The following is a 16,935-nucleotide window of genomic DNA, read 5'->3' on the forward strand; positions in this document are numbered from 1 at the left end:
TCATCATATGGGGATTATTTCTGTAAACTTATGAGAAATAATAAGCTGAGGCACAGTGGATTCAACAACACCCTTGTTATATCCCAAAGTATGGCCAATATCTTTGACTGCATTTAAGATTTAATAGTGACATGGTTGGATAATAGCAGTATTCCAAAGCATTAACTAATAAGACAATAAACAGAAAAGATTCCCTTGTTGCTTATTTTTGCAAAAGATTCCCATTCAACTATGTGTGCAGAATTTTTTGTATTACTTGTTTGCCAATACTTCTCTTCTATAATCTTCCGTTGCCTTAGGAGTTAACTCTTTCCTGGTTTACATGGCCTATAAGGATTTGTATCAGATGTCAAACACAGAGGTAAGAAATAGGTTATTGTACTATGTATATAGAATTGCATATTTGTCTAATAAAAATTATTCAGATTTGTAATGTATTTTAATTTGGGGCTGTATGTTATCTTGGTGAACCCATGTGGGATTAAAAACTAGAGAAATGACATTAAGAATAAACAAAATGAACTCACTGTATGATGTATGTAGTCCTGGAACACCTGTAGAGGAGGTTTGTAGCTGCACTTGATAAAAATCAGATATATTAATGGCCATTAGAAATCATAGTTCCATATTCAAAGGCAATATACCTTTGTAGGCCTGATGCTGGCCTACAAAAGAAAAGATCAGTGCATTTTAAATTTGGGAGATGGGAACATGCTTTTGGTCCAGATGTGCTCATTAAATGAATGTATGCTAGGACTGACACAGACACTTGCAGAAATCCTTGAATAAATGACACTATCTACTGTAGCAAGAAAATTAGTTAAAAGAAGATATAACCTAATAAAGAAGATATAACTTAATAAAGGGAAAGGTTGGTTAACTTTTGACAGTAGATTTATGGTCCAGAAGCTCAGAAGAATCTGATAGCTTTTATTATTTAACTTTGGGTTAATTCCTTAATAAAAGTATAGTGAATGCCAAAGCTATTTTGTTGTTTCCTCCTGCCCTCAAATTAAAATCTATAAGGTGGATTTGTAATGTTTAATAGACAGGTTTCTGGTCATATAACTGAAATAAATTTTAAGATATAACTGCAGATGTTTCTGCCTTCAGTGGAAACAATGCACAAGTTTTGCTGCTTGATGTTAATTTGCAGTATTATATGGTCATTTATGTGTTTTGTAAATAACTTTAAAGGTTTTTAAAGAGGCACTTGATAAGTATATTAAATCAAAAATGAAGGTGAATCCCCAGTCTCCATTAGTTAAGGAAGTAGGAAAACAAAAACTGGCTGCAAGGACCAATTTTGAGTGAGATTATTGGTTTTTTTAAGGACAGCCTCATAAACTAGCAGTTTGTGTTAAATCCATGCTCACTCCTAAACAAATTCTAATCCTGATGGTTTAAGCATATTGTTACTAAATTTTTGACGTTTCTCAGAACATCCAATTATGAAGCAGCTGCAGCACATATATAACTGTAATTAGACACTTGGCTTCAGCCAGTAGTGCATTGTGTGAAGTTCAGTTTCTTTTTTTATTGTTAGTGAGCATTGAATGGTCAAGTCATTAAAAGTCCATAATTATAACAAAATATGTGTTGTGTATTCATTTGAGACATGCTGTACAGAGATAAATCTTCGTCTTTTAATGCTGGCTTTCTTGCTGCATCCTGTTTTTCAGCTGTATGAGATATTTAGTTTCTTAGGAGAACTTGGTGCAGTAGCTCAGGTTCATGCTGAAAATGGGGACATAATTGCACAGGTAATGTTCTGCCTTTTCTGTGACCAAATAACAGCATGCAAGCAATAATATAAAGTTATGTATGGAAATATAGTATGGAAAGAGTACCTTATGACATATTGTATAGATTTATTCTGAAAGGTCAAACAAGTCCTTTAATCTCATCAGGACAATAGAATTAAGAATGCTTGAGTTACAGTATGTTTAGCATTAACTTTACATCAATTCAGCATCAAGTAACCTTGTCTCAATATGAGCTTTCTCACTGCTAATAATTTCAAAGTAATAAATTTGCAGCAATCTGAGAGTTAAAGTTGTAAGCATGTCTACTTCCTAGATGCACAAGCTTGATCATCCCCAGATTTTTCAAATATTAAAAAATGGTTTGAAATCTTTGTTGCTGCACTTCAGTTACATTTTCAATGTTCTATTCTACATACAGTTTCCTAAAAGCTAATTTGTACAAAAACATAAGCAACTCAAAGAATGGATAATGCTAGCTAAATAAAAGTTTAATTATATGAATACATTTAAAACATTTTTCTTGTTTTTTATTTCTTCTTATTTAAATGTTTCAAAGAAAACTAATACTAGAAGAAAGAACGGTAGATGTAAAGTAGACATTATTTTAAATTATTGATAATTTTAAATGATCATTAAATTTCACAATTAATTGATCAAATAATTAACATATAATTAAACTCGTAACTAATTCAAGTCTCAATGTCATTCTATTCTTTAGGAACAAGCTAGGATGTTGGAGATGGGAATAACTGGCCCAGAGGGTCATGTGCTAAGTAGACCAGAAGAGGTAATATATTAATGATTTCTGAGCAAATATCTCACTGATTTAAATAACTAGACTATATGGTTGATGTCACACCAGACCTCTTCTGTGCTATTATGTTTTGTATGAGTATATGTCTACGTGCATAATAAAACACATAGAATTGCAACAACAGCATTCCACTATGTCGCCCCCGTTGACTGATAACAGTGTGTAATAAAAACACCTAAAATTGTTGCAATAGTTTCATTCGTTTTCACTGAAGTATTCCTTTCTGTATGTCCAAGTATGAGAGTCATGGTAGGATTTATTTCTTTGCATTTCTATGTTGCCAGTTGAAATGAGAGAGCCAGTTTGCTGTAGTGATTAAGGCATCAGGCTAAAAACCGGGAGACCCTGAGTTCTAGTCCTGCCTTAGCCACAAAGCCAGCTGAGTGACTTTGGACCCATCACTCTCTCTCTCAGACCTAGGAAGGAGGCAATGGCAAACCACATCTGAAAAACCTTACCAAGAAAACCATCCAGGCAGTCACCAAGAGTCAACACTGACTTGAAGTCACATACACAAAAGTTGAAATAAACATTGTCACGATCGCTCACAACAGTAAAATGACTCAGTGAAAACATGTATAGCATAAAGTTCCATGCTTGACTGTATAGGCAGCATGTTCAAGTTGCCTTCATTTGTGGAATTCCATACTTTTTAAGAGTTTATATTATACATTTTCTCATGCTTCTAAACAGGTTGATGCTGAATTTGCAGTATCCCAGCTGCATGTTGCAGTATACTCAGAATCCAATAAGACGTGCAAATGTGTTTTTCTTGGCAAAGCCTTTTACATTCCATTTAAAATGTTTCTAGGATACATGGACTGTGTTAGGGAAGGAAACCAAAGATTTGAGTTCATACTTCAAGAGGGATGATCATGCTCCTTGTATGCAGCTGCATGAGCCATAAGCTATTTAAACTTCTTAATACCCCACATTCTTTGGTGCCTTGAATAACTTGTGTGTGTTTAGGACAGTGTCCTTTCAGGATACTCTTTATTTGTTTTTCCCCTTTCCTGTGTAACGCTATTTAGCCTGTCCTGCTAAATACTTGGACAGCTAGAAGGCAATTTCCATTGAAGTCAGGCTGACTAGTGGATGATGTAATGTTCCAAAGATAGCTCACTTGATGAAGTGTTGAAAGTTCTAGCAGTACAGACCCATTGTGTCATGGAAAGCCAAAGTGGCCAACAGGCTCACAGGAAGGGTAGAAGAACCCTTATAATCAGAACAGATACAATCACCCAGGTGCAAATATTTCCCTAGGTTCTGACAGAACAATAGTTGATGCATAATTTATTAGTCCAGAATACTTTTAATCCAGCTTTCTCCAGGCTAGCAATTATAGCAGTTGGAGTTCAACACTTCGGTGTTCATCATCTTGGCAAAGGCTGTGTTAAAAATAATAACTTGTCACTGGTCGGATTGAAATGTGTGCCCAGTAGAGACGTATTAATATAGTAATGAGGTGTCTCTGTTCTTAACTTAACTTTATCTATTTAACAAATTTATATAGCTGCCCATCTACCCCAGGAATTCTATACTGACTGTTCACTGACTATATAGTTACTGATTTCCTTTTAGAGTGATTTTTTAAATAATAAAGCTCTTAGCACATGACCGAGCTGTTTTTGTAGCAACATCCTTACATAATACAATATATAATAGAAATAATAACTGTTATTAAATCTATAAAAATAGGAAGGGTTCCTAGTCCTGATGGCTGTCCTGTCAATTGGTATAAGACATATATTGATTTTTCGTTTTTTCTTTCATTTTGGGTTGCTATTTTGTTGGAGGTTTACAGTGATGTTCTTTTGAATAAAGACAGAGATCCTGGCATGTAAAGTACAGATTATACACATTTTCCATCCTGTCCAATCTCATTTCATAGAAGAATAACAAGCCTCAGATAGTAATAGATTATTAATTGATATTTTAGGTATGTATTCAGAAAAACTGAAATCAGCAGTGAAAGTTTCACTGGAATGGGAAAAGACCTTTGATATTGTACAGTGGAAAATTTGGGGGCAAGTTCTGGTCAAATACAGGTTTCCTTTTTTCTTATTAATTGAACTAAAATGTGGTTCTTTAATCCTTCAGCCAAGGTTATCACAAACAGAATTACAGGCATTTTCTAACCCTTCAAGGTGTCTCCTGGAACTTGTAAGGATGCCCTTTATCTCCTATTTAATTTAACGTTGGTACCCCTGGCCTATCTTATTGGACAATCAGCAGACATTCTGGATGTAACAACAGCTGGAGGTGTACACAAACTGTTATTATTTGAAAATGATATATTACTTCTTGTGAATTAGGAATGTTTGATGCTAAATTTTTTTGAAATAGTATAATAGTTTGGTAATTTATCAGATTTTCAGCTAACTGGAATAAAACTCATATTTTCAATAGGCTATAGCATATTTATAGACCCTTGTAAAAACTTGGTGTTTAAATACCTAGTATCTAAGAGTAATTTCCCCAAGGAAAGTTTCTTTATGTGTAGATATATAGTTAGTTATAATTTATATTATATAATATAATGCTATGCTATGCTATGCTATGCTATGCTATGCTATGCTATGCTATGCTATGCTATGCTATGAATGCAATGCAATACAATAATGCAGTTGATTCAGTTGCATTTCCAGTATTAAAGGCCGCAAAGCATATTTGGAAGATGTTGCAACAGAAATTTAGGTTTTAAATTTATCCACAAAATAAACTTAGACTCTTAGATATTCCAGTTTGTTAATTGCAGGGAAATCTTTTGGAATTCATAGAGCAATATTTTTATAATTATTTTTATAAACAATTAAAAAGTATTGTTAAGGGGAATATTAATTAATTGCAAGAACTTTGAAATAAAGAGTTGGCATATCCCATATCAACAAATTAAGGTTAATCATAACCTTTTCAAATTTAACGGGAATCCTGGAATGTTTTAGGAAGGGTTCATTACACTGGCAGTATGAAGTGACGGGCAGGGTGCTTGTACATGTAATGCAGGCTTGCCCGTTATTGTCCCATTTTGGTTTAATATACATAAGTTTGTTTTGGATTTTTTTGTTTTGGATCTGTAAGTTTGTTTTGGATTTTGGGAAGAACAATGTGGTTTTAAGATGTCAATGTGATTTTAAATTATGTACCAATAATTTGGAATGTATCAGCTAATGAAGAACTATGGATTTACTGCGATTACTGTTCTGCAATGGAAAGACAGCACCACTTCAGATTTACGGTCTTGGATTGATGATATGAATTAACTCTCTATTTATGAACTGGGTCTTTATTGATGTAGACGGATTATTAATATTCTGTTTGGTCAAGGTTTAAATTTTAATGATGAGTTAATTTTACCTCTTGTTTGCTGCTTTTTAAATTATCATTCTAGCTGCATAATATCTCTCTTTATTCTTCATACTGTTTTCCATACATAAACACATATCCATCACATATTCCCTGAACGGTAAGCAACATTATGCAAGAAAGGAAAGAAAAACCTAAATCTACCAACTATACCTCTCTGTACTTTTCCATCCTTGTTTCCACTGTATCCCTGTGCCAAGATACATGAATTCATTTGCTTGCTTGGATTGTTCATAATTTATGTATAACTTGCAGCCCATTTTTAGTGACACTGTAATGTTTAGATACATCCTCCTCGTTACGTCATACAGTCTGTCTAAAATTCACTACAATTAATTTTGGTTCTCAGACAACATGACATTTTCTGCAGGAGGACACACACGTTTATACCTCCAAACAACACTTTGTTAAGAGAAACATTTCTGATACACATATCCATATAGTCATTAAACAACGACAGGGAAGTTGCATATTCTTGCCTTCTTATCCAGTGTGGAGCCATTTACTCAGCATTCAATTTATTCTCATCTATGCTTCCCTTCCATCATGTACTGCTTGCTCTGTTGCATTCAACAACCAGTCTTCAACTCCATATTTATACAAATTGTTCCATGATTCAGGCCCATTCGCTTTATTGCACAGTTTCTCTAAATACAATAAACTTTCTCACATTCATAAATGTTTCACTGCTTCCCTGATTTAAATAGCTGGCAGTTCTATCGACCATATTTTCTCTATCCAGCAAACTCATTTAATGACTCTGCAGCACATTCAAGATTCATATAACTCATTATGTAAAAAAATATAGTGTCACATATTTGAAGTTGTTGATTTTCACCTTGAAAGTCAAAATCCTGCTGCTGCATATAATACGTATTGTTTCTATTACAAAATGCATGAATGATTATAAACCACAATAGTGCCGGATTTGTGAATAGAACAAAACACTTAGTACAGATTGATACTGTGCTGGACAAATTTTGGACATATTTCTATCATATCTGTTTTATATACAAATTGTACGTTATGGGCAATTTTGGAGGTCTTTTTTTTTTTCCATGTTCTTCCAAACACTCTTTTGAAAAGCAAAATGTTATGTGGTGAAAGAGAATTCATTGTGTCCTATGAGATTATCCATCCTATCTGAATATGTGTAAACTCACTACCCTCTTCTGTTTCAGTTGGAGGCTGAAGCTGTCTTCCGTGCCATCACCATTGCCAGCCAGACCAACTGCCCCTTGTATGTGACTAAAGTGATGAGCAAGAGTGCTGCTGATCTGATTTCACAAGCCCGGAAAAAGGGTAAGCTGCTACAGCCTTGTATCTTATTTTCCCTATTTTCTGGCTCAGAACTTACACTCGGCCTTACAGCCCAAAATGCACCCTTGGAATCAGTGCACATTGCCCCTTCTACAAAAAACATTTAACAAAACAGAAGTACAGGTAAAGCCAAAAAGCACATTTCTGAAATTGTTCAAGTGTTGCAGAGATTGGCTTTAACAAAAACTTTCACAGTCTTGGAAGCTCCCAAGGAGTAAGGTTGGTGAGAATTTAAAAAATGACCGTATTTGGAGGAGTAACTTATAAAGAAGGTGGGTAAGAAAGAATATGATAGAGTAACTTTGTAAGTCTTAGTACCAGTTACTAGGGCACAGGTTTATTTTTGAGTTTCCAGATGTAACTAGTTACATGATACAGAATGTTGAACATAGCAGGTCTCATGTTTTCACTACTACTAATATTCCTTTTCATTTTAAAGCAATCTGTAACTCAGTCTCTTTAAAAGCTAAAATTCATCTGATTTGGGCTTAGAAGCAAACTGGAAGACATACCATTTTTTAAGCACAGGTGCTTTGTACTTTGCTTTGAAATCTGGCTATCGTGTTTTGGATCAACAGAACCAAAGTAGGCATTAGAAATAAGTGACTGCTGCCTTAAAAACAGGAATGTATCTGGTTTCTTGCTTCTTTCTCTGTAATGCGTGTTCTTTGTCCCTTTTTCCCCCCATCATGATCACCAGGCAATGTGGTGTTTGGTGAGCCAATCACAGCCAGTCTTGGAACAGACGGAACACATTACTGGAGTAAGAACTGGGCAAAGGCTGCTGCTTTTGTCACCTCCCCACCTCTGAGTCCAGATCCAACCACCCCAGATTACATCAACTCCTTACTGGCCAGGTTGGTAATAGCAAGAAAGGGAAAGCCCTCCTTTCACTAGCATTCCTAAAATTTTGAAGACAAAATGTATTGCTGCCTAGAAGTTGGCAACAGCAGACTTAGTTATATATGGAAGTAACTGATTACAAAGCTTGGGCTGTATATTTATATGTGAAATGGTAATATAATACAATTTCAAATTGAGGACAGTGGTGAGCCCCACAATAATCCATTAATGAGAAAGAATTATTTTGGATTCTGCCTTCAAGAATTGATGGCGATTTTCCCTTCACAGCAACCCCATTAACAGTGATCATGCGATGTAGGTTATGCTGAGATATAGTGACAATAAGGTTCCCTCATTGAAGCTGGATTTGAACCTGTGTCTCCCCAGTCCCAGTCCAGCACCTTGTCACCACTACATCACTGAAAAGCAAGAGAAAGAGACCACTTAGAACAGAGTAATATTTAACTGAAACACGTACTGGCACAGGATTAAATGGGCAACTAGAAATGCGTTATGTGCTTTGAACAGAGCTAAAACTCACTGGCATAGCAAAAATAGCCATTCTAGTAGCAAGAGTTGTATGTGGAGCCTCGGCCATGGTTACTTGGGAACTGTGGGATAATTTATGTATTCCTGTGTCTAAGTTCTAAATTTTATTTAGATAATGCATTTGAAGTAAGCTACATCTGCTTCTCATAACTACTGTGTTCTTCACTGTCTTGGGCCAGCCCTCAGGAGGTTTACATGACAGGAATCTTTGCTTCTGTTTATGTTTAGTAAAATAGATCTAATTGACACAGATTTCTCTATGAAGGAAAGCAAGCATATGGCACCAAATTATTAAGAGAAGATTGAGATTATTGTTGGGTTAGAATTTTGGTTCAGAGACCCAGACTTAGCAATGAGGCTCTTCCTTTTGATTCAGAAAAATCAGACACACAGTCCATCTGGAAGCCAAAGATTTTCTATACTTTCCTGTTGTTTAGACAAGGCTTTATGGATTTTTTTCGTCCCTTAATTATAGTACATCCTTTCAGTTCTTGAATCCTGGGCAGCTAACAGATGTCAGGAAACAGGAAGTTTCCATAAAAATCTGTGCACAACTCTTTAAGTCATTACTGTTATTTTTTGCTGCCTCCTACTGGCAATAATAATAAGCAAAAGTGAATTATTATTACTTGATTTTTAAAGAAATACATGGATTTTTAAATAGAGTTAAATGACTGTTAACACTAAACTCCTGCTTCTCTGCTGTGGTCTCTGTGTTCCATATATATATGGAATTCTGTGGCTATACAGAATTTAATAGAGTTTGGTTAGAACCTCACTCTCCTTGTGTTTCACATGCACTCTCTCACAAATCACTTCAGTTTTTCTTTGGTCTCCACAGTGGTAGTACATTCATTACAGCTTCTTTTGTCCTTTTTTTTCTCTTCCCCTATTCTTATTTTCCTTCACATACTTTCAACTTTGAACTTTTGCAAACGGTCTTGGCTGTACTGTTTTGAATATTCCCTTTTCCAAATGTCAGTGCTGTGGGGGCAAGCTTCCACCCTCTGATGGACACAGTTTATGCCTCAGGAAGGAGGATCATGCTGTGGATATCTCAGATTAGTAGCAATTTTGACTCAAATGTTCTATTGCTTTTTCCATGTATTTGTGGCTAGCTTTTGTCATGTCTTTGCCACCATCACAATGGACATCTCTATCATTTCAAAAGCTACCATACTGAATTCTGTAATTCACTATCTCCATCAAATCATCTGTTGCTTCCATAGCATTCCCAACACTGCAGCAGGGGATACATAAAAGGGCATTTGAACTGGCTTCCCATAATAAGCATTTTATTGAGTTCTATTCAGGTACTTCACTATTTTCAAGAAAAATAAATGTATTTCATACACTTGAACTTGCATAACTTGACTTCTTCCCAGACCTCTCTGTTTGGGATGGGCACATTTGTTATAGTTTGCCAATTCTGCTGAAAGGTCTGTGGTTTGCCTCCACTGATTTGCAGAATACTAATTCCCACATTTTTATCATATCATATGCCACTGCCAATACCTCTAGTTCATTGTGGACAGTTTTGTTTATATTTTTGCCTTTTGCTCTTCAATTCAGCAATGGCTTCTGCAAATGTATGGCCATAGCAGTGGCATGTCTACACTTGAAAAGAGTCATCCCATAATCATCTTGGATTACTGGCATCCTATAGGGAACTTCCCAGGTGTGTTCTTGACCTGCTATATGCCTTGCATCTTTTGATTTCTTATATTCTTTTGAGAAGTTGCAGAATTCATCTAAAAATGGTGGCTTCCATTTCTGTAAATCCTACAGAATGAATCTAATTCAGCCTTGGCATTTACATGTTCTGTAATAAAACCAGGGTTTGTGAGGTTTTAAGATAGTTCTCTGACCAGCTACAGACTTAACTTTTAAAAGATCCCAAATGGAGCTAATCAGTGGTAGGTATTTACAATTCATTGCTTAGTTTCTGAATTACAGAAGGATAGTGTAAACTGGGGGACCAGTGATGATCAAAAAAATTGGGGAGTGACTACATCAAGCTTGGTTGGCCATCTTATTTGAAAAATCAGTAGTCCTGAGAAGATGGGGGAGCCAGTGGAACATGGCTGTTCTGGGACACTGGCAGAGTAACAGTGAGGAAAGCAGGGGGAAGATAGGTGGGCAGGCAGGGGAGGCTGGTGCAATAAGCTGCCCTGGGACCTGGTGAGGGGAGTGGGCACCAGGCACCAAGCTCGCCCTATTCACCGAATCCCGATTTTCTTTCACACAAAACCACCACAGCATTTCAGTTCTACCTGTTCCTCACACTGTAGTGACTTGTTCTGGGTTCAAAACAAAACATGCTCATCTCTAACTTCAAGCAACTTACTTGTTGGCATTGACATCAAAGCAAGAATAAGCACTGTATCTGCCTGTTAGGGTTTCTTTCATTAAACATCAGAAAAACTTTCTAAAAGGAATTGTGCTTGAGGTAAGACACATATTTTAAGGTTTCAGGTACCTGAGTGTTCAATATCAATAATTTTTTGCCTTTCTGAAAGTTAAGGAAGAAATTACTACTTCTGTTTTCACTTCCTTTCTAAAAAGCAAGGTTATTTCCTTGATACTTTTCTATGAATCTCTTCCTTTCATTTGCACTTGCCTGGATGTGACCATTGTAGGTTATATATTAATTAGCTGATCTGTTTCACAGAGTAGCTACATACCCATTATACGTGGCTGTGAAGAGTAAGTTTCTAATATAATAATCATTTTGTATCACTTAAAGGAACAATGTGTCTTTACAAAAACTTAGTTTTAGTTATAACTGTTCTCCATATCTATTATCTCTCCTACTTGTGGTTAATAAAACATTTTAACAAATTATAAATAATTATAGAGCAAAAAAAAAATAAAATGAATGGATCAAGGGCATATGTAACCTTTTGGTTTGTCTCCGAGCCAGCGGGGACCTCCAAGTCTCAGGAAGTGCGCACTGTACATTCAGTACAGCACAGAAAGCGATTGGAAAAGACAACTTCACAGCCATTCCGGAGGGGACCAATGGTATTGAAGAGCGGATGTCGGTGATTTGGGACAAGGCAGTGGTAAGAAAAGGAGGTTATGGGAGGAGGGCCATGATGTAATTGAGCTTGTGATGATGTGATAGGGAAGTTTCTGTGAGATGTTCAAAATAAAGGTGGATTGTGGGACCTGGCTAGACTCATTCAGCTACGAAGAATGAGGACATAATAAACCAAGCTACTGAATACGACGATAGCAAGTATTTGCCTGGATTTCCTTTCTTTTCTTTCTGCTTCAAAATTGAAATATTTAATTGGTCATGTGAAAGGGTTTCTTTATATAGGAATGGATGTGCCCAGTACAGCTTTTGGGCCTATGCCATTGTGCTCCCTGTCTCAATCCCCTCTCCCCAGCTATTGTAGCAGGCTCCTTCATGTGAATAGTCTTTTTTCCAAACGTATTTATAATTGTACTAAAACAGTTTCTAATTGTTTGTTGGGAGGAGGTTACAAAGAGAAAGGAGAGAAAGAGCAATGAAAGAAGGAAGATTTGATTGCATTTTAATGGTTTTGTTTTTCATTGTTTTGCTTGGTTTTGTTATTTTAATTGTGTGCACTGCCCAGAGTCACATGTGTGAGATGGGTGGCTATATAAATTTAATAAATAAATACATAATTAAATAAGAGAAGTGGGAACTGGTGTGAAGGGCTTTGTGTGACTAGGAGAAACGATGGATGTAACTTCAGTCCTGTCCATTATTGACAGGCCTGCCTTAATCTGTTTTGCATGGGTCATACATTACAGGCTACAGGGAAAATGGATGAAAACCAGTTTGTGGCTGTGACAAGCACCAATGCTGCCAAGATCTTCAACATGTACCCAAGGAAGGGCAGGATTGCTGTTGGGTCAGATGGTGACCTAGTCATTTGGGATCCTGATGCAGTGAAAATTGTATCTGCTAAAAGCCACCAGTCAGTAAGTCTTTTGCTACAGTAATTGTCTAAAAGGCTGGATCGCTTCATTTGTTGTCACAAGTGAATGATTGTTGGAATTTTCAGTTCACAACTCATAAGTTAGGTACTAAACAGTTGTGAAAAAAGTAAATATTTCCTTCACTCTATTTCTCTGTGGGGAAAAAAAACCCTAGCAATAGGAATTTCCAGTTTAGGAAACAAACATTGTTTCAAGTCTGTAATGATTTTGCAGTTTGACCACTTTTTAAGGTTTTTTGCATGACTAACTTGCTTAAGTCATGGGGCCGAAATACTCCTCACCTGATAGAACAAGATCTTGAATCATGTCTTCTTAGTCCTTAAAACCAAAGTCCTCCTTAGATAATATTTTTCAAAGTTTGACATGTGATATTATTTAAATATTTCTTTAACTGCTAGTGAAGTCCATCCTCTCTTTCCTCTCCAGCTATTTAGATTTTCACCCCACCTAACTATGAAATTAAGATTGGGCACTGATTTACAGAAGCTAGTGCTTGCTACACAATAACCATATTGATCACTGTATATTGTAGGCAGCTGAATACAACATATTTGAAGGAATGGAGCTGCGTGGAGCCCCACTGGTTGTCATATCTCAGGGGAAGATCATGCTTGAAGATGGCAACCTACACATAACACAAGGGACAGGACGTTTCATTCCTGGCACCCCATTTTCAGATTATGTCTACAAGCGCATCAAAGCAAGGAGGAAGGTAAAGTAGACAAATCTGGATTATAATATAAAATTACTACATGAAAAAGTGTTAAGAAGGGACAAGAGAGAATACTCAGATTATTCCAATATTTCATCATTTGATTTGAAAGCATTTGGGAGATGCCTAAATCACAGTGGGACTCTGCTATAAATCCCTAATCTTTATATCTGTACTTCTAAAATTTTTCAATTTCTGTAAAAACTGCATTTGCAAAGAAAACTGCATTTGCAAAGAAAACCCACACAAAGAGAGGAAGGGAAGAAATTATTTACCTTCAACCCAAAAATGCAAGACTCCCTCCAAAGAAAAGCAGCTTAACATAAGCCTGAATTCTTGCAGGTTTGTTTGTAAGAGCTACCTCTCTGCTGTGTTTCATTTTCATTAGAATGGCAAACATAAATCTTGAGGGAATCAGTGCAATCCTTTTTTTAAGAACACTCAAGCTGACTTAGCTTGTAAAACAATACCTGAATCTAGTCATATGAAAATTGATAATCTTGATCATTAGGAAGTGGGCAAACATGTCTGCAACTTTCAGCAAATTCAGTCAAGAAAGAAATTTTAAACCTTTTGCCTCTATTTATCTGAAATGTGAACATCATTCCAGTTACATTTGTTAGTTTCATCCAATTACCTCAAACCCCCCCCCAGCAATATTTATAACCATGAGTTATTTGCAGTGATGGTCAGCAAGAAGCACAAAACTATATAGAAACTCTTAATGAGTCTGAGGCACAATCAATCCATTTTCAAAATCAAGGTCAGAATCTTGTAATTAATTTGTATCTTTAGCATCTACATACGAAGAAATGTTATGCTGTGCATTATTAGTGAGAGACACAAAGCTGATTACTCCCTTAGTTCCTTCAGTGAGCTTTCCCTTTTTTTCTTCCTTGTGTTGCTTTTAGGGATAGCATGATTCCACTGTGTTTAGAATAGCCTCTGGATTAATATTAGCTCTGTTTCCATTTTACCAATAAGGATGAAACTCATGAAGCAAGCTGTGGCAATGAGCCTCCCTCCCTCCCTCCCTCCCTCCCTTCATATCTATGGAATCACAACAGAATAGACATCTAAGCATATTGAAAAGGCACATCATTCCCAATAATACAGTCATAAATATTGCTTCCTTTCATTACTTCTGACAGATGGCTGAAATGCATGCTGTGCCAAGAGGCATGTACGATGGGCCCGTGTTTGATTTGACTACCACCCCTAAAGGAGGCACCCCTGCAGGCTCTACTCGGGGTTCTCCTACTAGGCAGACACCACCTGTAAGAAATCTCCACCAGTCTGGATTTAGCTTATCAGGTAAGAGAAGATTGCACTGATTGCAACAGAAGGCAACAAGAGAAGTTCCAGTAGTATTTGGTGTATTTCCTCTAGTTACTCCAAAATCATTATCTCTGTGCCACGTTGGTAGGCCTCATATGGTACAGTGGAAAAAGGGCAGAGAATTATACACATCCTATGGCTTTCTGGAGCATATTGATGAGGCTACCCATGGATCACATTTCCTGTGTTTTGTACCTACATAACAAATGAGGTTATATGTGGGAAAGCCAATTCATAATAAGAGCAGCAGGCAGGTGACTGTCAACTCTACATGTGTGATTCATCTCCAGTTCTCTCTGCATGGTGACCATAGATATTTCCAGAGCTGACCAGCAAGTTTACCTGAATGCATATTGATACTTAATAAGCCAAGCATTTTTCTTTCTGTATTATTTTTTCCAGAATATTTTCAGTATGGAATAGTAGTTTGATGCAATCTTCTAATCTGCATTATTTTTTTTCCTTTCCCCCTGTTATATATGCTCCACAGGTACCCAGATTGATGAAGGTGTTCGCTCAGCCAGCAAGCGCATAGTAGCCCCTCCAGGGGGGCGTTCCAATATAACATCTTTAAGTTAAGCTTCCAGTCATTGGTAAAGAGAATGGAAAACCATTATTTGGGAAAACAGAGCAATGGTACCTTGATATTTAAGAAAAAAAGAACAATGGAGAATTCAGATTTTGAAGAATCAATAAGCCTCAAGCCTTATGTTTCATAAATGCTACTCGCTACCTAGCTTTAAAAAAATATTGCGGGTTTCCTTTTTTGTTTATTCATAGCCTTAATATTTTCCCCATTTTTTTACATGCATGCAAATCTGACAGGTGATTAAGTTAAAAATATGTAATTGTACACAGTGAGTGCTTGTGCAATGAACTTGTAAGACAGGGGCTGGAGAAAAGTGGGACTGACATGAGCGAGCTCTTTAACCAGGGTACTTGGGCAGAATCAACCAAGGAGTTTAGTAAGGGGAAGGGTGGGGGCAGAAGACGGTGGGCCAAGGTAGTGGGAGGTGGATTGGGGGAGGGGGGCCAGTAGATCTTTGTATTTGTGTCCATGTTCTTCTGTTTCCACTCAGTGCTGACAAGACAGAGATGCCTCAAAACAATCACGAGGCTGTTGGAAAACTCAGCCATCTTTGTAATGGCGCTGTTGTATCACATCTTCCTGTTAGAAATGTTATTACTTTGTACATTTTATTGAATAAAAAACTGAAAGACATTTTCTTTCTAATTGACTTGCTTTGACAAAGTAATACTGTGTCTCTCTCATTTCTGTTCCTTTGGGGCAAAGGATGCAACTCTAGATTACAGGAAAACACATGCAATTATTTTAGATGGATATTCTCATTAACTTATTTAATGCCCATTCCTGCTGTCTGTCTTCACATCACATAAAATTATTAGTGACCCACCCAAGGAAGTTGTAGCATCATGCTCCCTCAAGAGCATTGGATGGCAGTGCCCTCAGTATTTTCATTTCTTCCTCAAATGGCAGAAGACAAGAAGCAAGCTGGTTTATTTTCGATTCTGCAGAGTTCTCACACCAGTGGAGTTCCCACTTGGTAGTTCTGAAGTCATGAGAAAATTGTCTACTGCCGACCAATTTTACTTCCTCATTTGTATATTATAACTGTTCATTGTTAGTTGTTGATTACCAATCTTGCAGCAATGGAATACATACTTCTCTTTTCTCTGGGAGAATGCATTTTATTTTGGAAGGTAATTGCTTTCATTTAAGTAAACAAGTACCAAACAAAGCAAAACGCAATTCTACTCAGTTTTCAAGTTCCTCCCATTTCTTCCTGCCATTCAGCAGAGTAACACTTTGAAGGGGTAAGTTGCTTTGTTTTTGAAAAAGCTGAAAGGTGTGCTATTACAATAAAGTTGTAGATTTCCACAAACCCACTTATGTCTGTCTGCACCTGGATCCAATCCTATATATTTTCAAACACATTCCAAATTCATCTCTTCAAAATGCTAGACAAACCTTTGAGTGCCTCTGACCTATATCCAAAGATCAGATGTCAGAAAAGAACTCTATTGTTTCCAATCTACCTGCCTCATTCCTGCTTTTTCTGCAAGTTGATTTTATAAGTGATTACTACTACTTTCACAGCAAGAGAACAGTACTCTTTCCTTTTGATCTCTGTATTATATATATAATATATATATATATATATATATATATATATATATATATATATATTATATAGGTATCACTATTTCTCCTGTGGACTGTTCCAGGAGAA

At 36.5% G+C, this 16,935-nt stretch overlaps 1 protein-coding gene across 2 annotated transcripts in view; it reads left to right on the forward strand.

Annotated features, from left to right (window-relative positions):
- Positions 1–15,905, forward strand: part of DPYSL3 (dihydropyrimidinase like 3) — a 62,987-nt gene extending 47,082 nt beyond the window's left edge. For both annotated transcript variants that reach the window (XM_007434482.4, XM_007434481.3), the window contains exons 5-14: positions 300–361; positions 1,683–1,763; positions 2,485–2,553; positions 7,128–7,248; positions 7,967–8,123; positions 11,582–11,723; positions 12,445–12,615; positions 13,166–13,345; positions 14,497–14,659; positions 15,174–15,905. In XM_007434482.4, coding sequence (XP_007434544.2) covers positions 300–361; positions 1,683–1,763; positions 2,485–2,553; positions 7,128–7,248; positions 7,967–8,123; positions 11,582–11,723; positions 12,445–12,615; positions 13,166–13,345; positions 14,497–14,659; positions 15,174–15,262 — 1,235 coding nt within the window. In that variant the 3' untranslated portion in view covers positions 15,263–15,905. The remainder of the gene's footprint in view (positions 1–299; positions 362–1,682; positions 1,764–2,484; positions 2,554–7,127; positions 7,249–7,966; positions 8,124–11,581; positions 11,724–12,444; positions 12,616–13,165; positions 13,346–14,496; positions 14,660–15,173) is intronic.
- The last annotated feature ends 1,030 nt before the right edge of the window (positions 15,906–16,935 follow it).

The sequence above is a fragment of the Python bivittatus genome, unplaced genomic scaffold (genome assembly GCF_059951505.1).
Source record: "Python bivittatus isolate LINGU-HERP-01145 unplaced genomic scaffold, Pbiv_v1 ctg000080_np1212, whole genome shotgun sequence".
Classification (NCBI taxonomy): Eukaryota; Metazoa; Chordata; class Lepidosauria; order Squamata; family Pythonidae; genus Python; species Python bivittatus.